The sequence below is a fragment of the Crocuta crocuta genome, unplaced genomic scaffold (assembly GCF_008692635.1).
Source record: "Crocuta crocuta isolate KB4526 unplaced genomic scaffold, BGI_CrCroc_1.0 scaffold16, whole genome shotgun sequence".
Lineage (NCBI taxonomy): Eukaryota > Metazoa > Chordata > Mammalia > Carnivora > Hyaenidae > Crocuta > Crocuta crocuta.
In genome coordinates this window covers 90,882-115,606 of record NW_027531893.1, presented here as the reverse complement: position 1 = coordinate 115,606, position 24,725 = coordinate 90,882, and the positions used below count along the sequence as shown (strand labels likewise).

General features: G+C 34.2%; 1 protein-coding gene across 4 annotated transcripts in view; it reads right to left on the bottom strand.

The window, feature by feature from the left end:
* Positions 1-2,805: 2,805 nt before the first annotated feature.
* The window catches only part of POT1 (protection of telomeres 1), a 78,481-nt gene continuing 56,561 nt past the window's right edge, over positions 2,806-24,725 (bottom strand). For all 4 annotated transcript variants that reach the window (XM_077773277.1, XM_077773275.1, XM_077773278.1 and 1 more), the window contains 8 exons: positions 23,485-23,541; positions 21,266-21,422; positions 19,649-19,854; positions 16,086-16,221; positions 11,609-11,697; positions 10,186-10,277; positions 8,566-8,671; positions 2,806-6,620 (listed from right to left, as the gene is read on the bottom strand). In XM_077773277.1, the coding sequence (XP_077629403.1) occupies positions 6,508-6,620; positions 8,566-8,671; positions 10,186-10,277; positions 11,609-11,697; positions 16,086-16,221; positions 19,649-19,854; positions 21,266-21,422; positions 23,485-23,541 (956 nt within the window). In that variant the 3' untranslated portion in view covers positions 2,806-6,507. The remainder of the gene's footprint in view (positions 6,621-8,565; positions 8,672-10,185; positions 10,278-11,608; positions 11,698-16,085; positions 16,222-19,648; positions 19,855-21,265; positions 21,423-23,484; positions 23,542-24,725) is intronic.

Genomic DNA, 24,725 nt, shown 5'->3' with positions numbered 1-24,725 from the left:
GAAGCTTGTTTTACTTAGGACTTAAGCAACACTTCCCATGAAGCACTGAGGGTCAATGAAGGAGTACACATCTTCCAAATGACTGTGATTCATCAAAACCCATATTCTTCCTGACATGAAACGCTGAAAACAAGGTAATTCTTTCACTACCTGTAACGACAATAGGAAAAGGTAAGAAGTGCTCATTTTCTCAAGGATATTTACATCAGAATTTTTTAGTACCAGAAAAATATGTATTTTTCCTATACTAATTAATGCTTCTAATTCTTGAGTATGTGGAGGTATTGGAAACACTTTACACTCATCACTAATAATAAAAACAAAACAAGAAAGTGCCTCAAAGAAGAGCCAAGAGGTAGACAGCCAGTGGAAAATTCCCGCTCTATTTCTTCCCTCTTCAGAGTTTACATCCTGCCATTTTGGATGCAATTTCTGCATTTTTAAATAACTGCTACTACAAAAGCATTCTGTTGTTTAGTGTGCCTAACATAAAAACCCACCTTGTTACTCTTATTATTGGGCAAAAGGCTTGTATTTCCTAATAACATGATATAATAACTTTGTGAATAAGAGCAATGTAATCTGTTACATTTTTGTGTATGAGTTTTGTTCAAAACCGATAGCATCCCTTAGGTTAGGGATAATGAATTGATTTAATAGCTACTACTCTATTTAGCTCTTGTCTTCTTGCCCTATTTCTAAAGATTGTGTCCCATGTCTGTCTTTTATTGTAAACCACGTGAAATCCTTTATGGAGACAGATACTGTATGAATAATAAATGAATATAAAGGTATGAGCTGACTTTTAAATACATACCTATTTTGTACTCTGTATTCTTTTGCTTAACCTCCATTCAAGCTTTGATCATTGTGCAGAAATATTTGCCAATGTTCCAAAATTTAAGTATTTATTTTATTGCTCCTAAACCTAATCTAATTGGAGTAAACACACAGAAATCCTATCCAACCAAATAAAAACCACCATGTCTATCCACTGCAAGCTGTTTTCATGTGACTCACAAATGAATACTTTTGATTTCCAAATGTGTTGTCTTTCCTATTTACTGTTATAGAAGCTTGTGACAGAAAGTCATTTAAGAGGTAGCTAACCTTGGTACAAGATTTTACATTTTAAAAGGATTTTGCCCTCTAATGGAGAACAAAACTCTGCTGAGGAATACAGTCATATGTAAAAACAAATTGGCATTTATCTGGGAGTTTATACACACACACACACACACACACACATATATTTATTAATAGGCCTCATGCCCAGCCCAGAGCCCAATGTGGGACCTGAACTCATGACCCTGAAATCAAGTCCTGAGATGAGATCAAGTTGGAAACTAATCGAGTGAGCCACGCAGGTGTCCCTGGGAGTTCATATTCCAAAGGAGGGAAAAATCATTCTGAAGGTATAGGAAAAAAAAATTATATACCATAGATTCAGGGTTGTATATAAAAAGGTACTTGTTTAGAAATTAACAGCACTTGATGGACTATATTAACAGATGATAATAAGGTAGTTAATAAATACATGTTCCAAATCCTCAGAATGTTCTGAACAGATGAAATATAAGAAACTTCATTCAAGTTGCAAATGCCTTTCTTTGGTAGCTGTGGACTAGGTTGTTAGGAAAATTCTAATATAGTACCCTGCAAAGTGAATTCAAAGTACAGAATAAAAGCAAGCATGTGTGCTCACAAACACACATGCACGTGCATTATACCAATGTGCCTTTGTGGCCTAGATTTCAAGGGGAAAAAATAGACATTAAGATATTGCTACAGTCTAAAAATAGCAGAGGAGACTCTGAACTATCCACATTTCACCAGCTGGAGCATCTGAGGGAAAGCTCCCATATACATTAATGCATTATCCTTATCACCGTAATTGACACCTAACCCTTCTCAACTCATCAAAAGCAGTCCTGAATGAAAGGACATTTATCTCCATGTAAGATGACCATTGCTGCGAAACCTTGCATGATCTTAAATTTCGTAACAGCTTAAATCACTTACTGCAGAGAAAAATAATACATGGTGCTACTAATTCATTTTCTGGCTGCCAAACCAAGATACGATCTCACATACTTGAGCACACTGCTGCCTTCCTGTTTAGTGGGTTCTGATACTATTTCCAAGTATCAGAGGGAAGAGAAGGAATATCACTAGGCCCAGATTTTACTAGCTGACTATTCTTTTTCCTGGAGTGGGTAGAAGACTTTCACATCATCCAGAGATCCTGAAGGGCAAGCACAGGAAGAGATATTTGTATTTCCCCTAAAATGATGTTTTACAACTTTAGGGTGACTCATCATAGCCATCATAGTACCTTTCTCATAATGAAAAGATCAGAGGAGGCGTTCTCCTTTCTTACATTTATATATATATATAAATATATATATATATAAACATATATATTAACATACTATAATTAGTCCTTTAAAGCATGTAAGAATCTGGGGCACCCAGGTGGCTTAGTCGGTTAAGCGTCTGACTTTCGCTCAGGTCATGACCTCGCGGTTTGTGGGTTCGAGCCCCGCGTCGGGCTCTGTGCTGACTGCCAGCTCAGAGCCTGGAGCCTGTTTCAAAGTCTGTCACTCCCTCTCTCTCTGACCCTCCCCTGCTCATGCTGTCTCTCTCTCTCCTAGAAATAAATAAAATACTAAAAAAAAAAATAAAGCATGTAAGAATCATTTCAAGACAATTGTGTCATGGCAGAGTCCTATCTGTACTAGAAGTTGGACAGGACTTCAAAATTCAGATCCCCTAAGAACCTCCAGTAGATGCAGTGAAACCAGGTCCCAGGGGCTTCAGATTTATTTAAAGGGAAAATAACACCAGACAAAACACAGCATAATAATGATAACAAAATATTATGAATAACTATAAAGCAACAAAGTCAACAAAATCGGTAACAATAAAAATATAAAATTCCAAAACTTTCACAATAATAGAACACAATAAATAGACCAAAAACCATGACAAAAATAGAAGGTCAAATAATCGGAGAATTCTCACTAAAAAGTTACTTATGCCAAGTAATTACAAACAAGTTTCTCTTATGTGTATTGACATAAAAAAACAAAGAAGTCTACTTTATAAAATGACAAAAGCAAGTTGCAAAAATATATTTATAGCATGATGTTATTTTTAAAACATATATACATATATTTACCCATTCTTAGGGAAAACAGTCTGGAAAAGTATACACCACATAGTTAAAAGTAGTTTGCTCTGGGGTACTAGTTAGAATCAGAATTAGTCCAACTTCATATACTTTGTATTGTTCCAATACTTAGAAACACATAGCGCTTTTATTTTACAAAACTCTGGATAAAAACAAAACTTGATGAAACACATGGTCAAAATTCAAAACAGTGAAAATAACCAGAAGAATCTAGCTATTTCCCCAGATCGCAAGGAAAGTTTTCAGAAAGTGTAGAAGAGAATCGGATGGAATGAGAGTCACAAGTTGTGACAATCTCATGGTTTGCCTTTGGAAACCAAACAGCACAGCAGGTTAAAGATTCGGGTCCGTCCCTGTGACCTGTAAGCAGTGGCGGCACGGCACACACACGGACTCAAAGCCTGGGCAGCCGGTGCCCTAGTGCATGGAGATGGCTTTCTCGGGGAGACAGAGGGGTCTTCAGCTTAGACTTCATCAACACCAGTCTTTCTATATTCTTTCGGAAACAACTCCTGAAGTGCAACATGACCAGGGGTAAAAAAAGGAGGGGGAGTGAGGCATTGCATCTCGGCCTGTAGAAGGAAAGCCGTATAATGAAGGGTAGGGACAGAGGAAAGGGCGTGTGAGCAGTGCATTTTTCATCACTGTATAACTGACTGCCTCAGGTTTTCTAGGCTACGCCCTCTCTTCCTCCCATGAAATCGTGCAGGGGCTACAAGAGACAATCTACCCGTATCTAATGGATGCTACAGGGACTGGAAATTGAGCAGAGAAGCTGTACACAAACTACTTTCTTAAATTTATTTTGAAATAATTTTGAATCTGACCAGAAGGGTACCAGTATTCACATGGACAATAAAGAGGACATGGCTCAAATCAAGGCCCAGTGAAGTACTGTCTACTTGTTTCTCCAGAAATAGAATTCTCCTAGCATTCTGGATTCCTGATTCAGATATGGCATACACATCATCGCTGGACAAACACTAGGTGTTGAGAGAACCCTTCTTGTTCAAAGCTAAGAAGTTAAAAAACAAATGATGACAACGTGGGGGGTTATTAAAAAATGAGACAAGTGACCTATCACTGTGAAGATTCATGTGAGGAGTTTGACTTTATTAACTTGGAGGCAGCACTGTGACCTGCTCTACCTTCTGACCTCTCCTCTTCTGGGCGCTTCCCATAGAGAAAATGGCTCTCTCACCTTTGTATCCTCTGAATACCACTGGTACTGAAATCTATCTGCTCATCTATAGGGTTTTTTTTTTATTTCTAGGAGAGAGAGCGTGAGCAGGGGAGGGTCAGAGAGAGAGGGAGTCACAGACTGAAACAGGCTCCAGGCTCTGAGCTGGCTGTCAGCACAGAGCCCGACATGGGGCTCGAACCCACAAACCGCGAGGTCATGACCTGAGCGAAAGTCAGACGCTTAACCGACTAAGCCACCCAGGCGCCCCATAGGGTTCTTAAAACTTTTCCTGGAAGATATTTTGACCCAAATGTTTACATCTCCCAAAGAGCAGCCATCAGCTTCTTTCACCATCTCCAAAAAGCTGACAATTCAGAGATGGGAGATGGGTAATTATGTCAGGGGATGGGCGAATTTACTCAGGAACTAGAATTGAGAGTTATTGGGGCACTTGGGTGGCTCAGTTGGTTAAGCGTCTGACTTCGATTTCAGTTCAGGTCGTGATCTCATGGTCTGTGAGTTCAAGCCCCAAGTTGGGCTCTGGGCTGGGCATGAGGCACCATCAGTATGGAGCCTGCCTGGGATTATCTGTCTCCTTCTCTCTCTGCCCCTCTCTTGCTTGTTCTCTAGCTCTCGCTCTCTCTCTCTCATAATGAATAAAAAAAACACTAAAAAAATTAGAGTTATTATAAGCATAGGAAATCAGGTGCTTGACCCTTTTTGCCAATAAAATGTTAAAAGTCTTTTCATCACATAAGGAAATATAAACTGATTCCTCTCATAATCTATTACCAGCGCTATTTCAAATATTTAAGGGAAGACACATTTGCAGAAAACCCCACGCTAGCTTTTGCCCCAGAATCCTAGTGTGGTTGGCAGTGCAGTCTCCGAACACAGATTACCTGAATGCGAGTACTGATTAGCATTTAATAACTGTGTGAACTTAGTAAAGTCAGCTCATCAATCTAGTTTTATCAGGAAATCAGTTTTATCAGGAAAATGGGTTGCTATGAAACTCAGTGAGGCAGTCCTAAATATATGTTATATTGACATTTCTGCTTTGATTCTTTACCTCCAATCATGTCTCACCTCAACACAGGGCAAACAAAGAAAACAGCTGAAATATGTGCATTAATTTATTCTTCACTAATACCGAACTAGGCAGACCTGTATGTCTTAGTCTTTACCAAATAACATACTCAAATCTATACATATATACAAATATATAGAACTGAATATTTTAAACTTCATGATTTTAAACTTCATAAGCACTGTCAGGTAAAAAGTGGACTATGATACTGAGGTAATATGTCATTTTGTGTTCGACCTGAAATATAAGTGCACACTACATAAGATTATTAAAAAATGGAAATCTAAGTCACTAACACTGTAAATGTGACTGCTTTATTAGATCAAGGTGGAATGCAATAACTTCTAGTATCATGTAGAGAAATAAGCAATCAAAAGAACATAGTTCAGGTCTTAAAAAAATGTATTTATCCTAAATTGGTCAATAACACCAAAAGAAAGCAATTCTGGCACATACACTTAAAGTAAACCACATCTTTAAGTACTCTGTAGCTCACTCAGAAGAGCACTTCTCAAAAAGAGTCCTTGTTTAAGCATATCCCTTTGTACAAAACAAAACCACTAGCTGCTACTTGCCTCGCACTCAGTAAAAGCTGAGTGATTTAATGTAAGGACATTCTCTAACCCCACGCCCATGCATTAACATTGCTGATACAAAAATCAGGGCAGGAAAAGAAAGTCGGCCTAGGATGACGGCCAGCAGAGAAATCAGTGGCTGGCATGTGGAAAAACAAACTTAGATCAGGATGACAAAACAGCCTCTCTGAAAAGGCTGCAAGGGGTAAATGAAAACACAGTCCTGATTTCTTCCACTTTCCTGTTATATCCCCAGCAGCCATCATACTGGGAATTTTGAGCAACGGAAACATTTCTAACTTACTCACCGGAAGGCATCAATATAACACAATGTCTATTTGTCAGAAAAATTGTAAATTGTGGTGAAAGTAGAAAATAAACTATACAGCTAAACCTTTATAATGATCTCACAGAAAATGTTTTCTAAAATTACAGTATTTTACATGTGCTAAGCTGAATGACAATATTAGATTAGATCGTCTGCAACCGTGGTGTCAAAAATCTGATAGCAAATCTGCTGCTCCGTTCCGCTTGTGACATTATATGACTTGATGAGGCATTCCAACCATGGGTATGCATCTACAGATGAAAAAAAATTTTATTTATCCATTAAAACTTAACAAATATCTCTAAAATATGTATCTAAGCATAATGCTTAGCTAGAAAAATTAACGTATTTAATTTAGCTGGAGACGTAAATAAAATACACTTAGCAAATATATAATTATCTACCCTTCCAAATACACACTGGGTTCATGTTATTATCGTGTAACAATCCTAACTAATCTTTTTCCCCCAAAAGGAAACAATAATTAAATGTGGAGTTTCCCATATGTTTGATAGCAAAAGTAGCAGCCATCTTATTCCCAGCTTTTATTCTTTATTTCTGCTGATTGCTTACTGACCTCCTTTTTTTTTTTTCTTGGTTGACTAGAAAGAAAATGAACCCCAAGTTCACATCAACTCAGGCCCTTAACACCTGTCTAGCTGAAACTCCCATCAGATTCCAAGCACTGACTCCAAACAATGCAGATGGTATTTCCAAGCTCTGATTATGACCACAATAAATCTATTTAAAACTTCTAGAAAAGTTTCTTAGTGCCTCTTCAAGTTCAAGTTTAAAGATACTTAATATAGTCAATCTTGGCAAGAGTCGAGCAAGACCGGCACTCTCCTCCACTGCTGGAAGAACTATAAATAAGTAAAAATAATTCTTGAAAAGCAATCTGGCAGCATGTATCAAAAGCCTACCAAACCCATCCTTCTTGATATGGCAGTTTTATTTCCAGAAATCTATCCAAAAGAACTGACACCAAATAAAAAGTATGTAAATTAAACCTTCTTAAGATGTACAAAAGTTATCTTTCTGGAATTGTTATAAAATGCAAACACTGATGAGGGAAAAATAAAGTCTGATTAGAAATAACCTATAAGGGGCACCTGGGTGGCTCAGTGGGTTAAGTGTCCGACTCTTGGTTTCAGTTCAGATCATGATTTTGAGGTTTGTGAGTTGGAGTCCCACATCAGGCTCTGTGCTGACAGTGCAGAGCCTGCTTGGGATTCTCTGCCCCTCTCACTCTGCCCCTCCCTCCCTCATGCTCTCTTTTTTTCAAAATAAACTTAAAAAAACCTATAAAAGGCAAAGTGACAGCAGCTAAATCTGCAGCTGGTAAAATTTGTTACTGACGAAAAATTGTTAATAGTGTCAAACTAACTTACTATGATGGAGATTTGCAAATTTCAGTGTAAACAGAAATAATGACCACAAAAGGAAAACTCAGTGGCAGTAGATGGGACCAATACAATTTGACCTGAAGTTCTAGTTGATGAATCAAATGTTATCCAGAGAACAACTAAAGCTGATAAAAATAACTGGTAAAATAAAAATGCATAAAATCTTAAACTAGTTAATATTTAGTAGAAAATTTATGAATGAGGGGCACCTGGGTGGCTCAGATGGTTGAGATCTGACTCTTGATTTCGGTTCAGGTCATGATCTCACAGTTCGTGGGATGGAGCCCCATGTCCGGCTCTGAGCTAACAGCTCAGAGCCCAGTTGGGATTCTGTCTCTCCTCTCTCTGACCCTCCTCCACTCATGCTCTCTCTCAGTAAATAAACATTTAAAAAAGAGAGAGAATGAAAATTCATGAATGAATTAAACTGGCTATATGTAGTCTATTACAGAAAATGTTTCTTGTCAAAATTACATCTTTGTTGGTATAATTGCAATGAAAATGTTGATATGCATAAACATATCAAATGTGCTTGTGATCAAAACTGCCTCCCCGTTATTATATTTCAAAATATTTTATAAATCTTTTCATTTCAGGAATTATGATTCTTACCTATCTTCTCCCTGCCAATGTCTGCATAAAAAGGCAGATCAGACAATAATTACTTAGTACTTAGTAAGAAGATTCAGATTTTAAAGTTTTTCATACCTCTATGTCTACAGATTAGATATGTGTTAGGTACTATTTCAAGAAAAAGAATGAATGAGATTGTTAAAATATTAATGCCTACCAATTTTTGTTCCCGAAGGACAAAACATATCCATGATCATATCCATACTTTGCTGCAAGTCATCATTGATTAGGATTTCTGATGCTGGGATCTGGAAGAATTTGTCCTTAAAAAAATTATAGAAGAAAAGGAAATTATATTAATCTTTTTTAAAAGCCATAATTAATATAAAAGCATTTCCATATTATCTAATTAAAATAACTAAACTATTTCACTGTCAAGATTGTAGACTTCATAGAGTTCTAAACTCTAAAATCTGATTTACTACTTTAATTTAAATAGACATTGATATAGATATATCAAATGATATATATATATATAATATAATGATAATGAGACTAATAATTAGAAAAGAGTGAGGCTTATCATTCTTTGTGTACAGGAAAAAAATCTAGTACTAAATTTAAGAGTATAACATATAGTGTATATTTAATTTTTCTCTTCTCTATCGGATTATAAGATTATATTTTCTTAAAGAAAAGGGATTTTGTTTGCTTAGTTCATTGTTATACCCCATCACATACAACGGTATCTGGCACAAAGCAGGTGCTCATTAAATATTTATTCAATAAATGGACAAATGAACTAATTATGGAGGAGAAAAAATTCTCTCACATCCATCTCAGATTGTTTCCCAATGTGTGTAGTAAGACAATTTGACCTTACTGCTAAAAGAAATTTAGTCTTTGCCCTTGGCTTCTGGAAAAAATCTCTAAGCCCTTAGAATATCATGCCTGGTAGGAATATTCTTGTTTGTTACACTAGCTAAGTCTATCAGTGTGATTCAGGGCACAGAGTTTGTGGCATGTGGTATTAGCTTGCTCTTTGGAGGTACTGAAAACAGATCAGCCATATGGGATGGCCATCAACCGTGACCACATGATGGAGCCCCAATAAAAACTCCAGCCACCAAGGCTCGGTGAGGCTTCCCTGGCTGACAGTACCACATGTGTACCCTTTCACATCACTGCTAGGCTGGTAACGCTGTCTGCTACTCCACAGGAAAGGACAACTGGAAGCCCCATGTCTGGAACTCCTTGGACTCTGCCCTATGTACCTCTTCCTTTGGAGGATTTTACTTTGTACTCTTTAGGTGTAACAAACAAAAACAGCATAATAACTTTCAGTAAGTTCTGTGAGTCATTCTAGGGGATTATCACAACTAACGGTGGTCCTGAGAATGCCCAAACTTGGAACTGCTGTTAGAAAAGAGGGAGATCTGTGGATAGCGCCCTAGCTTCATACGCTATAACCTTCTCTCTTCCAAAGTAATTTCGTTCCCTCTACTGTGGAAATGTGGAGACTACAAAAACCTGGTAAAATGCTGCTAGACAATGTCTAGAATGTGTGGCCATAACTCTACCTTTGGCTCCTGGAGTGAAACTTCTGAAAACTCTCTCCTCAAACTCCTATTCTTCGATTTTTCATTATTTGGATATTAAATTTACAGAGTCAGATCAAAACAGGATAAATATACAGGCAATTCAAGATTTATGTGCTTGCATTTTATTTGTTCTTCTAAGTTGCCTTAAATCCTCTCAGTAATTAAGTTGGTATGAATAAATATATTAAAATTAAGAACATACTCTTAGAAATATCTACACTTCCTCTGATACTTACAGAATCCATGAGATAAGCTTCCAGTACCCCTGTTCCATCATCAAGAGTAAATGTCATTACAAACACATGTTGAAGAGGTACAATACCCAGCACTAGTGAAGGAAAAAAAGATCAAAGCATATGAATCTTCTATTCCTTATGATTAAAGTAAGGTCAAAATTGTTTTAGGATGTTGATTTTGTTTACTAAAATAATTTGAGATTAAAAATATATATATGCTTTTTGTTCTCTAGTAGCAATATATTAAGCTTATTTAGCAAGTTCATTTTGGAATATTATATTACACATCTATGTAGTGACAATGACTCATGAGCAATTCTATCCTTTTTTGATGAAGTATTAATATAATGTATCCTTACAAGGAGTTGATAACTTGATAGAAAACATAAAAACTGATTCATGAACTATTACTCATTAAATGTTAGCCACAAGAAAGACACAATTAAAATACTAGAATGTTCTAAAAAATAGCATGTGGTCCAAAATTTATGATTTTGTAAAATGTTTCTCCCCTTTATATTATAAACACAGGGATCACTTATGTTTTAAGAGATCTCATCTGGTTGAATGTCCTAAAATGTGAGAATATGGTATTAATAATTTGCTAAGATGAGGAAAAAGAAATTAAAGAGATACTAAATTATATGAAAATCCATGGATTAAAGTATTACTTTGTGTTTGGAAATGGTAGACAATTAATATTCTCCTCTGAGGAAGAGAAACAGAATAGTAAGGAATGTGGTGAATACCAAATGAAGTGAGGGTGTCTACCTGGAGAAAGAAAGACTCAATGAAGGCATGACAGATATCTTCAAATGTATGAAGCTGTTGATCTTATACAAGACCTATACTCTAATTCTAGTAGACAGAATGTGGGCCATGTTAAAATTTAAGTAGGTAGATTTTGCTTCACTGCTAAGAACTACTTACAAATTAAAGGGGATAGATATGTTGCTTTGCAATGTAATGAGTCCCCTGTCACCGCAAGAGTTTTAAGCCAAGACTGGATGAGCACAGTTAAGAACAGGATATAGAAAATTTCCTGTTGTTTCAACTAAAGATGTATATTGGGTGGAGAGTGTAATAGCTGCCTCTATAACTGTTTTGAATTCTAAGGTACTATGAACTGGAGGAATTTTTCAGAATCTCCTATTTGTGATTAATAATTAATACTAAAACAAACTACTGAACATTAATATGTGAGCAATGACTAAACATACTGGCAGATGCCTGAAAGAAAGTTTTCAAGTATTTTAAACTACGTTATACTCTTATTATAATCATTGTGAATGGTTTTGCTTAAGTAAAGTTAATCAGCTCAGTCTTTGTCTGGTCTTACTATATACACAAACACTGAAATACAGTCAGTGAGTTCATCTTACACAAAGACAGTTGCAGTTGCAGACACAGAAATGTAGCTAACCTTCCGCCACAGAAGAAAGACTCCAAGTTGTTTTATCAACCAGGGAATTTAGATTTTGTATTGGTCTCAAAGTAGAACACTGTTTACATCTGAAATTAATGACAGGAAAAAAACCATATACATTTAAACACAATTATAACTCATTTAATTATAACTTATCCTTGTTCAAACACGCAGTTTAAAAAGTTAATTATTAAACAGTGTTGCACCTTCTATATTATAATGTACATATTCCAAGCAGAATTAGAAAAAAAAAACAAGATTTTTACAACAGAAGCAATCACAGAGGTCGTATGGTTCAGAATAAACAACACTAAGTTGAAAATAAGAGAGAGGGTCCAGATCCAGATTGTTAATTAATTTGGCTGATTTCTTAATTTGGTAAAATGAAAAAAATTAAAGAGATGATATCTAAAGACTTTCATTTTATGGCTCTTTGATAATAGCTAAGGTCTTAAATAATATAACCAATACAAGAAAATTATTCTCATTACAGAAGTCAGTAATAGCAAGACTTTGTATAATATATTCAGTAAGCATGTATTTAGAGGTTCATAGTTTATAATGCCTAATACTATACTTATCCTTCGTAATATAAGTCAATCTGAAACTACAGAATATACTAAGCATGCACATTATTTAGTATAGGTATTTTTCTTTATTTATATACAAACATACTTTAAATACAAGTAATTATTTTTTATTATATATTACCAAAAGATTAGGCAATGTTACTAAGAAAATATATAAAAGTAAAAATATATATTGAGTAAAAATATATTAAAAAAATCAATGTTCAAAAGGTTCATGTAAACTCCTTTTAATTTGTAATCTGGGGAAAAGTAGAGGGTACCTATATTAAATATTATCCCCTTCCACCCTTCAAATACATAGAAATTTCTTCTTTAATGGGAAAAAGTCTCCTCAAAAACAGTGTTGGGAAAACTGGACAGCAACATGCAGAAGAATAAAAATGGACCACTTTCTTATACCATACACAAAAATAAATTTTAAAAATGGATGAAGCACCTAAATGTGAGACAGGAAACCATCAAAATCCTAGAGACGAACACAGGCAGCAACCTCTTTGGCCTTGGCCGTAACAACTTCTCACTAGACATATCATCAGAGACAAGGAAAACAAAAGCAACAATGAACTTCATCAAGATCAAAAGTTTCTACATAGTTAAGGGAACAATCAACAAAACTAAAAGGTAGCTTATGGAATAGGAGAAGATATTTGATCTTCTGGTATCTGATAAAGGGCTAGTGTCCAAAATCTATAGAGAACTTAACTCAACACCAAAAAAGACAAGTAATCCAGTGAAAAAATGGGCAGAAGACATGAATAGACATGTTTCCAAAGAAGACATCCAGATGGCTAGCAGGATACATGAAAATATGCTCAAAATCACTCCTCATCAGAGAAATACAAATCAAAACCATGATGAGATACCATTTCACACCTGTCAGAATGGCTAAAATTAACAACACAGTAAATATCAGATGTTGGCAATGATGCGGAGAAGGGAAACCCTCTTGCACTGGTGGTTGGGAACGCAAACTGGTAGAGCCACTCTGGAAAACAGTATGGAAGTTCCCCAAAAAGTTAAATATAGAACTATCCAAGACCAGCAATTACACTAGTAGGTATTTACCCAAAGAAAACAAAAGTACTGATTTGAAGGGGCACACGTACCCCAATGTTTACAGCAGCATTATCAACGGTAAAACTATGAAAAGAGCTCAAACATCCATTAACGGATGAATGGATAAAGAAGATGTGGTACATATACACAATTGAAATATTACACTCAGCCATAAAAAAGAATGAAATCCTTCCATCTGCAATGATATGGCTGGACATAGAGTATATCATGCTAAGTGAAATAAAGTCAGAGAAAGACAAATACCATATGATCTCTCTCACATGTGGAATTTGGGAAACAAAACAGATAAACATATGGGATGGGGAAAAAAAAGAGAGAGAGAGGGAAGCAAACCATAAGAGACTTAATGATAGAGAACAGTCTGAGGGTTGATGTAGGGATGTGGATGGGCTAAATGGGTGAAGGGTATTAAGGAGGCACTTTCTATGATGCGTGCTGGATGTTATTTGCAAATGATGAATCAATAAATTCTACTCCTGAAACCCATATTATACTATGTTAATTAACTAGAATTTAAATAAAATTTTAGGAAAAAAACCAAAGGCAATAAAATGAAGAAATATTACTTTCTTAAAAAAGGGGTAGGATAGTAACTTTAGACATTGATAAAACAGGTATATAAATTAAAATTAAGTGTAGAAATTAAAATTTAAGTGTAACAAGTAAAAATTGAGTAGAGATTTATTACTTCCAAAACAGTAAAAGATGAACAAGGGGAATATAAAGAACATTTTTATAAATGAATCCAATAGAAGACTACAGGAAAAAAATAAGCTAAATAATAATAAAAAAAAGGGGAAGGGAGAAGGAAGGAGTAATACGGTAAGTGGAAAACAACATAAGATGTAGAAATAAAACCTAAATATAACAGCAATTAACATATTTTAAACTTATCTATTAAACAACAACTAAAATTTGGTCATAATTTATTTATTTATGACTTCCTAAAATAGAACAACAAAGAAACATGAAAGCAAACCAGGAAAAGAACCTCAAAATGTACAAAGCAAACATTGACTGAATAAAAGATCACAAGCCTACAACCACAGAGGACATTAAGCACAGTCTCTAAGAAGTGATTAAACAAAGTTACAAAGGAAAAAGTTTTGAATATGTTAACAAGCTTTTCTAAGGGACATAACTAAACACTATTAAACACTAAATACAACTATTAGGGCGACTGGGTGGCTCAGTTGGTTAAGCGTCCAACTTTGGCTCAGGTCATGATCTCACGGTTTGTGGGTTCGAGCCCCACATCGGGCTCTGTGCTGACAGCTAGCTCAGAGCCTGGAGCCTGTTTCGGATTCTGTGTCTCCCTCTCTCTCTCAGAAATAAATAAAACATTTAAAAAAATTAAATACAACTATTAAAGAATACATGTTCTTTTTAAAATATAGGCAATATATACAAAATCTGAACAAACATATTTTAGGATAAAACGAAGAAAAATGAATCTCAAAGATCATTATGAAGTTTATCAAGCTTTTTGGTTAATAAGTAATCTAACTAAAACAGAAACAAACATAGCACCTAAAATGTCTGTGTGAAAATTTTAAAATACACAGGTAAGTAATTCATGGGCCTAAGAAGATATCACAATGAGAAACAGAAACATTCTGACAAACCAAAAAACAAAAAAGCACTACATATCAAATGCTGGGTTAAAGCTATGGCTATTTTCTCAGGGAAAAAATTATGGACTTAAATATGAACATTAAAAAATATATTAAAATCAATGAATTAAGTGAGGTATGCATTCAATTGAAAACATTTGAAAAAAAAAAACCAAGGCAACCTAGTGGCACCTGAACAGCTCAGTCCATTTAGCATCCAACTCTTGATTTTAGCTCAGGTAATGGTATCATGGTTTGTGGGTCTGAGCTCTGTGTCAGGCTCTGCACTGACAAGGAGACTGCTTGGGATTCTCTCTCCTCTAACTCTGCCCCTCCTCTGCTCGTGCACACTTGTCTCTCTCTTTCTCCCAAAATAAACAAATAAACTTAAAAAAAAAACCCCAAGAAATCTAGAAAAAGTAAATGCAGAAAATAAAGATAAGAACAGTAATAAAACAAGAGAGCATCAACAAAACAAAAACTAGTTATTTTAGCAAAAAAAGTCAAGAAAAAAAGTGCCAATAATATTAAGTGGATTCAAGGACAAAGTGGATATGTAAAAAATCATCAAAAGTATTATGAATAATTTTATGTCAATAAATGTAAATTTACATAAGAAATGAAAACTCTAAAAAACATAAAAGATGTAAAGGTAAAACCTAAGGTTTCACAAACATTTTGATAAATTTGATTATGTCAATACTTTAAAAATTCATAAAACAGAAGAAACCATAAATTAAAAAGGTATAAGAGAGAGACTATAAATTTCTTGAAATGCATATCTGCTTCTAGCCCTTAATATTTCCTGATATCTTCCAGTTCCTTAGTGGCAACTGATCTGTAACATCGTGGCACAGAAATTTCGGAATTCAATCACTTAACTTTTACTAGAATACAGCTCTAAACCTTTCTCTGTATTAGTATCTAAATCTTTATGATTTTATTATGAATGAATAATAATAATAATAAATGAATATTAACCTCTGGGATAGTATTATACTTAGCACACTGTAGGTATTGGATATATATGCTATCAGAAGAATAAAATATATACCACAAAAATCTAGAATCTAGTGCATATAAATTGATATTCAATAAGTATCTATTGAATATACAGCAACTAGTAGGATAAAATAGTAACAATTACTCCTAAGCCGTTATTAATTCTCAAAATTCCCAGATGTGAAAGCATACCCATAGTGATGTGCTTTTCCTTGTATAAGGAATGGTGCTGAAAGATCAAGGACCTCCAGGTCATCATGGCCAGATTTCACAGGAATTACACTATGAAACTTATTTGCAAGTCTGTAGATTTCACCGAGTCTTCCTCCTATGAAGAGAATAAATAAATCCTTCAGGTAGTACAAATATAATGAAGGCAAAATCAAGTGTGTATTTAAAGAAAAACGAGTAGTAAAAGACTAAAAGGACTGAAAGGAAAATATGATGAAGAATTTAGATGATTATTACATTTATTATAAAAAATAATAACTTATAAACTTAGTATCCTGCCCTGATGGAAAAACCCACTATACAGAAATGCCAAGATTTGAGCAAAATATAAGGCTTGTGAAACTTTAACCATCTTCCTAAATTTATACAAATTGCTCTTTTATCCCAGAACACTTTGGTTAAAGTATTCAAAAGAAACAGGATTGTCATTTTAAGTTTGCTATACACTAGTACTGTCTAGGTAAATTTAGTCCTGAGTTTGAAATAAGTCTTTTAAACTTTCAGGTTAACATTAAATTTAAATATAGATGTGAACAGTTCATGTAATAAGAATTCATGTATAGTGTTTGTTCATTTTTCCTAAAAAATCATCACACTTCTAATTCTATGACAGAGTGGCCACGAAAGCCATCACGTTGGCTGAGAAGATATGCCCAATGGTGCATGACTACTAGAAGGCAGGATTATCTAGAGTAACTCAAACCTACTAGTTTCTTTCCTGGTTTATTTTTCACCTAAACTGAACATTCTTCCTTCCTAGGGAAAAAGAATATGATTTATAAGAACACTTCTGTGTATTTCCTAAAATTTGTAACCTTAAATTCAATTGTGAGAGGGAAGCACTCCCAGCACAGCAGAGTAAGGATATCCAAAAATACATTGCTCCATACAAGGAAAAAGAACAACGGCAAGAACTGTCAAATTTGACTTTTTTTGGAACTCTAGAAATTAACCAAAATCTTACAACAATCTAAGGAGTGTTTACTCAGAAAAAGCAGATAAATCTTGGTAAGAACAAGTTCTGTGGTGTTTTAAGTTGCCCAGCCCCCATTCCTCTTTCTGCAGCTTTGCGAAGCTAGAAGCCACAGTTCTGCCATGTCACACTGCAGTTAGGTCCTAGCCCCTGCATAAGGTTATGACACTCAGAAATATGATAAAATAAAAATAGCTTGCATTTTGATGAAACCCTTTTAAATTTTAAAGTGCTTTCAGATATATTATCACATTTGGCTTTTGTTAAAAAGCTCTATAAGTCAGTGTTATTACTCTGGATATATTTATTTATTCAATAAATATTTACTGAGCGCCAGTTGCATGCCTAGTGTCCTACCCTACGTGCTAAAGATACAAGATTAATATGAACATGGATCCTAGTTACATTCTAGTAAGGAAACAGGTCTATAAACAGATATAATACAAATATAATACAGGAAGAAAAGTGATCTACTGAAAGTTTATACAGTATGCAATAAGAACAACTCAAATCTGCCTGGAGAATCAGAAGAGTGTTTAATAGGTGTAGGTGCTCGTTAAATATTTCACATGTATTGTCGAACAAAGGAAATTAATAAGTTACTTACGAATTTTAGAGCAGAAATTCTCAGGAGAATAGCAATGGAATGGCAAAGAGGTACAGAGAAATATCCTGGGTTTAGAAATTGCCCCTGATCGGGTACCTGGGTGGCTCAGTCGTTTAAGCGTCCGACTTCGGCTCAGGTCATGATCTCACGGTTTGTGGGTTCGAGGCCCATGTCGGGCTCTGTGCTGACAGTTAGCTCAGAGCCTGGAGCCTGTCTTTGGATTCTGTGACTCCCTCTCTCTCTGACCCTCCCCTGCTCACGCTGTCTCTCTCTCTCTGTCTCAATAATAAATAAAACATTAAAAAAAAAAAGAAATTGCCCCTGGTTCAATATGCTAGAGGGTGTGATGGGAATTGAGGAATGGGAGGAGATGATACTGAAGTTTGTGGGCTAGTGGTGATTAAAGATAGGATCAGGGGCTAAAGGTACTTCTTTAAGCTTCTTTTGGACCCCCAAAGTCAAGTTGACTTTAACACAGAATCTCTGGGAGGCAGTTCACAGAAGAACCATAGAGATATACTTGATACCCTCTTAGCTGGCTCTACAAGGACAATTCTTATAGAAGCTGATAGTTTCAAAGGTTTATTTTATTTTTAGGACATATGAATAGTCTTACTCCATTTTTTTGTGTGTGTGCATGTGTCTGTGTGCTTTGTTTTTATATCTACTTACTGGTAGAGATTAAAATATTGCTAATGGAGTAAGATACCACATTCCACTCATCAAAGTGGACACGTTTTTTAAAGTGCTAGTATATGATGATGAGGATGGGGGAAGAGATAATCTCATATGCTACTGAAGCATATGAATACTATGACAGCTTTACTGGAAAATAATTGGGCAACATTTACTTCATTCTTTGTGCCTTCCCACCCCCACAATTACATTTTATCCAGGGGGAAGAGACTTCATGACAGAGTTACTATGTTAAAAAACCGGAAACATTTCAGTTCCACTTACTACTTGTAGTGGGAAAGATCCACAACTTCCCTAGGACTCAGTTTTCTCATGTATAAAAAAGAGCTTATAATAGGATCAACTGAATAGGAATATTGTGATGATTAATATATAGAAATAAAAATCATTGCTGGCATGCTATAAACGTATTAAAGTGATACTTTAATGGAAGTGATATTCATGGAAGGATACCAATGGTCACATTCATGTGTATTCACATATATGTATTTTCTAAAACAAGTTCGTATTACTTTTATAAACAGAAAAATGCCAGTAACAAAAATGATCACATTCCATTGTAATAAAGATCAATTCATTTATAAAATAAAACCAAAGATTTATCTGCAAATTAAAGATGATGTTTTCCTTCTATTATAGAATATTATTAAGGAAGAAAAGTATCAAGGAAAATAATGAAACTTTAAATTTGGCATGGGGGAAAAATATGTGAGATATATATATATGTATATATATACACACACTAAATGTTAAAATCAGACAAAAAAGGAAAGGAAATGCATAATTATATATGACTCAGTTTCTTCCTTTTAAAACCTGTCATCTTTACTTGTTTCAAGGGTCCCTTCCTTGACTTAAATATCAATAGATGACTTTCACTTTTTTTTATGGAACAACAGTGACATCCAGAGGCCAAGATAACAGCAACTGTACATAACAACCAGCCTCTTGGTTAAACACTGCTCGACAGTGAGCTTGAATCTGATTAAGATTATATCCAGAATTCAACAAGATGGACAAATGCAAACACTTGAGTTCAATATATGATTTTAAAATGTAATTCAGATTAATTTATATGTGTGTATGTATATATTTAAATCTATCTGTTATATATATTCTATTTTATGTAATTTAAATTAACAATATTTTGACCTAGGTTGCCTCTAAAATAATATTTAACAATCATTAATCAAAGAAAGAAAGAAGCAAAAGCTATATCCTAATAAAACAGTAACTTAGATACCTTACCTTCTATCAAAATCAGACAGTCACTTGAAAGTGGGAGAATACCATTATTTTTCACAAAATGAACAACTACTTTTCTTTCTCCTTGATCTGTAGTGGTCCACATTTTAGAATCATATAATGATGTATTTTGTAGTTTGATATCTGGGGTTTTAACTGCACCCTCTTGTAAAATTATATCCAAATCACCCTCATGTGGAACTTCTTGCCTAAAAATCATTGACAATGAAATAATACAAAACAATTGATATAAGCTTGGAAACTCAAAGTTAACAAATTATCCAGTTAAGACAAATTTGTTTATATGCTGATGAGCCAGCTACTTATTTTAAAATGTGGCGATAATTCACTTGGCAGATGAAATGACTCTTATTCACAGAAAAAGATTTGATGATACTTCATGACTAAGTAGATATATCATAACTATTTTAACTGCTAGCAATTTCCTTATCTGGTTTTGTGATACCAAGGATCTTATAACTATTTCTAACACAAATTCATTCTCCTCTGTAAAGAATGTTAAATTTCTCCATGGAAGAAAAAGACACAGCTTTCTGTTAAATATCCACTTCCCACCTAAGTAATCTCTCTTTCACAGGGCACCCACTTTACAAACCAACATTCCTTTCAATTCCTTTTAACCTAGACTAATAATTTTAAAAAGTCACATGGTAAAGTATGTATACAATGGAAATGGCCTGATCTAGAACCAAAATGTCTATGTACTTGCCTTGGTTCTGCCACCAACCAGCTGTGTGACTGGAGGTGATTTAACCTTACTGAGGTGATTTTCTTATTTGTTTAAAAACATGCTCATAGAGGGTAGTTTTGTCTGGCAAAGCTATATGACTATAGAATTTAACAAACTATAATTTAATAATTTAATAACACTTCAACAATTACCTAAAATCTGTATTTATATTTTAATTCCAACTATCAATTAAAGCTCAAATGGGTAGAAGATGGTCCCCCATTGTATTTAAGGAGGTCTGATGATCAAAAATGTCTACGAATAGTATTATACTTAGATTTTGGACGGGAAAATATACATATATAAATGTACACAGATACACAAATTATATTTATATATAAAAATCTACTGGATTATATAAGTATATAATTGATACATACACACGCGCACACACATACACACAAATATAATGGACATGTACTATATTTACATCTTATATGTTTAGAGAGAAGACAGTCAAATTGCATAAAAAAGAAGAAAAGAGATTAAAAATAAATTCAGAATATGTCTTGAGCTAGTAAGTACATAATCATTCATTTAATATCTTATAAACTTATTTTATATAAATATATAAATGTGTGTATGCATGTATCAGAGCTACTAAACTGAATTTCAGATCTGAAAATAGTACCCACATTTATTTATTATTACTAAGAAATATCAGAAGAATTTAGCATTCTCTCTTTTTTTTTTTAATGTTTTTTTTTTTATTAGCATTCTCTCTTAAAAATGTTACCACTTTTTCAAAATACAATATACAAAGTCACAATTTACTCACTGCCAGGACTTAAACTGATTGATATATATGAAAATGTATATTTACAAAATTATGAAATAAAAACTTCTGTTTTATTACAGAAAATACTTACAGTGCATGACATTTAGGACAATGAAGTTTAACAGACTGAAAGAGACTTCTGGGCTTATATGACCTTAATTTTGCTCGGATACGATACCGTTGAGGAGCTTTTTGTTTCAAAATAGCACATAGTGGGGTTTTCTCCAAATAGTAATGATCTGTAAGTACTAAAAAGAAAATTTTTAAGTAATAATCTATAAGAATAATAAGAATATTCATAATACGAATTCCCCTAAACAAGATACAATAAAACTGAATTGTTTAAGTTATACTGCCAACCTTGTTAATATTTTGCCACATTTATCATCATCTCCATCTGTTGTTACCTCCCTCTCCATATATATCTCCTTCAGATTCAGATATATATATATGTATACGTATATACACACACACACACACACACGAATCATTTAAGAATAATTTCCAGATATCATGCTCTTTTATCCCTAAATACTTAAGTGTGTATTTCAGAAGAAATTTCATTGGCTTATTACAGTGCAATTTTCAACTTCAGAATATGTAACATTATCACTGAATCAACAGACATTATTCAAATCTTTCCAAATCTCCCTAAAATGTTCTTACTTAGAGTTTTATTTTCGGGTCCAGAATCCAATCCTGAACCGTGCATTGCATTTATTTTTCCTGTCTCTTTGGACTCCTTTAATGGTGCCTCAGCTTTTCTTTGTCTTTCATGACATTGATATATTGGAGGAGTAGAGGCCATTGACTTGGGTGTGTCTGGTTCTGCTCCTGATTGGATACAGATCATGCACTTTTGGCAGTAAAGTATACTGTAAATGGTACAAGTGTCCTTCTCTGTCTCATAACAAGAGGCATACATGTCATTAGTGTTTTCATTCCTGGAGATGTTAACTTTGTTCAGTTGGTTATGGTGGTGTTCAACAAGTTTCTTCTCCACTATAAGTTTATTGATTTCCCCTTTATAACTAATAAGAAAGTACGTGGGGAAATAGGAGTATCTCACTTCTCAGTCAACATTTAGGATCTATGGATGATTTACAACTAAATCAGTTACTACTATCATGGTTGCAAAATGATTTTTTCCCCTAACTTCATCATTCCTTTTACATTTCTTACAGTTGTCATTCTATTATAACTAGGAGCTCCCCACTCAATCTCACATATTCATTCACTCATTCATTTTTTTTTTTTATTTACTATCCACACAGACTAATGGATTCCTACCACTATTCAGTTTTACTCCTAGTATAAACTAGGAGTAAATTTTTTATTTTGATGCTCAAATTGTATCAAATTTAACATGCTCCATAATTAACTGAGAATTTCTTTACCTTCTGGCACAACAAGATGTTCTAGATTCATCTTGTAATTCTCCTGTCCCAATCCTGCTATCAGCTGGATATCTGCTATCTCTCTAGGCAGCTCTGATTCTTTTTAAAAGAGAATATTATTTGTAAATCAAGATCTGTGCATGAAGTGCATCCGTTGCTATTGGGTGCCATTATTTTGAAGCTCTTTAACTGGACAGAAATAGGATATACATGCACATGTGTTGATACTTCCACACATGCTCCTGCACATGTATAAACGTGTATATATCTACATCTATTTCAGTGTCTATTTATAAAACCATGAATCCATACTGGCATTTCTTATTCCAATACAACACCACAAGTTTCTTTCTCCTAGCTTTCCCTCATTTCACAATTACATGTTCTTTCCTCAGTGAGAAACTCATATTTTTATAATAGTATATTACAGAACTTCATTTAATAGACTTGTGTTTAAAAATATTTTTTTCTTAATTTTTTTCATCTTAGCTGAACTAATGGAAAGACAGCATCTCACAGATTTACTATCAATGCTAACATTAAAGCTTTGGGGTATACTGCTTTTATGGGCACACCGCTAAATTCATAGTGTGAATGATAAAAACTATGTCATATATTTTATTACAGCCTCAAAATGAAATAAGCCCCACTGCAATGTTAAATAGTAGAATATGTTTTATAAACCTTATACATATAGGACTTTTTATTCAATGTAAAAACATGTATCTTTCTGAGTTCCATTTTATGCCAGTTAGGAGGAGGTATGGAAATGAAAGATAAATATGTATATATTTTTGCCCTCATGGATATCTGCTCTCAAAACTAGATACGAACAAATTAGTTGATAAATGTAAGGACAGGCTTTAGTATGCACACTATTACACCCTTATTTAAAAATGAAACATAGTCTTACTTGTAGCTGATAGTTGCTGACATCTTTCTACCTCATACAGTGATACTGATCCAGAACCTAGATGAAAGAGAAAGGAAGAATTATACAGTTTTAAAATCCCTGAAAAGTTCCATGTGGAATTGAAAACTATATAACATTGTTGACAAGAACTGAAGAAAATCTAAACAACAGTAAAATATGCCATCTTCATGGACTGGAAGGCTCAAAACTGTTAAGACATTAGTTCTCCCCAAACTGATCTGTAGGTTCAATATAATCCTAATAAAAATTGCAGAGGCTTTACTACAGAAAGACAGGAGATTCTAACACTTACGTGGAAACACAGAGAATCCACAACATAAAATATAATTCTGAGAAAGAATAAAACTGGCCGACTTATCCTACATGACTTCAATACTTATTATAAAGCTACAGTAATCAAGGCAATATGGTACTGGCATAAAGACTGACAAGCATATCAAGAGAATTACATAGAAAGTCTAGAAATAAAGCTGCACTTACATGGCCACTTGATTTCTGAAAAAAACAGAAAACAAGCCAAAGGGAAAGCACAACCCTGGTGCGACAACAACTGGAAATCAGTGTAAGAAGAAAAATGCTCACTTCACACCATACGACCAAGTATTTCTGACTGGAAAGCCCAGAAATAAATCCACATTTATATTCACTTGATTTTTGACAGACACCCAAGCCATCTCACAGAAAAACAAAACAAAACAAAACAAAACAAAACAAAAAAACCCCAAAAAAACTAATGGTGCAACGACTGGAAATTCATATTAAAAGCAACGTCTACCTCATATGGTACTACTGGGCATTACAAGGGAACAAATTAACAATACATGCTATATGGATGAATTTCAAAACCGGTACATAAGAAAGCACAGTAAATGTTATTCCACTTATTTAAAGTTCTAGATAATTAATCTATGGCGGAAAATAAATCAGAAATTCTGGGGTTGGACTGAATGGTAAGGAACATGAGGGAACTTTCTACAACATGGTGATGTTTTAGATTTTTAAAGGGATTGAAGTTACACAGGTTTATGTATTAGCCAGAACTTGTGGAATGGTACACTTCAGTTGTCCACTGCAGTTAGCTTTACATCAAAAAAAAAAAAAAAAGAAGAATCCTCAACAAATACTGAATTCTAGCTAATGATGTTATTCTTAAGTTTTAAGGAGGTGTATTTATTTCTGCAACTTAGTTTGACATGTGTCAAAATATATGATGGGTTGAC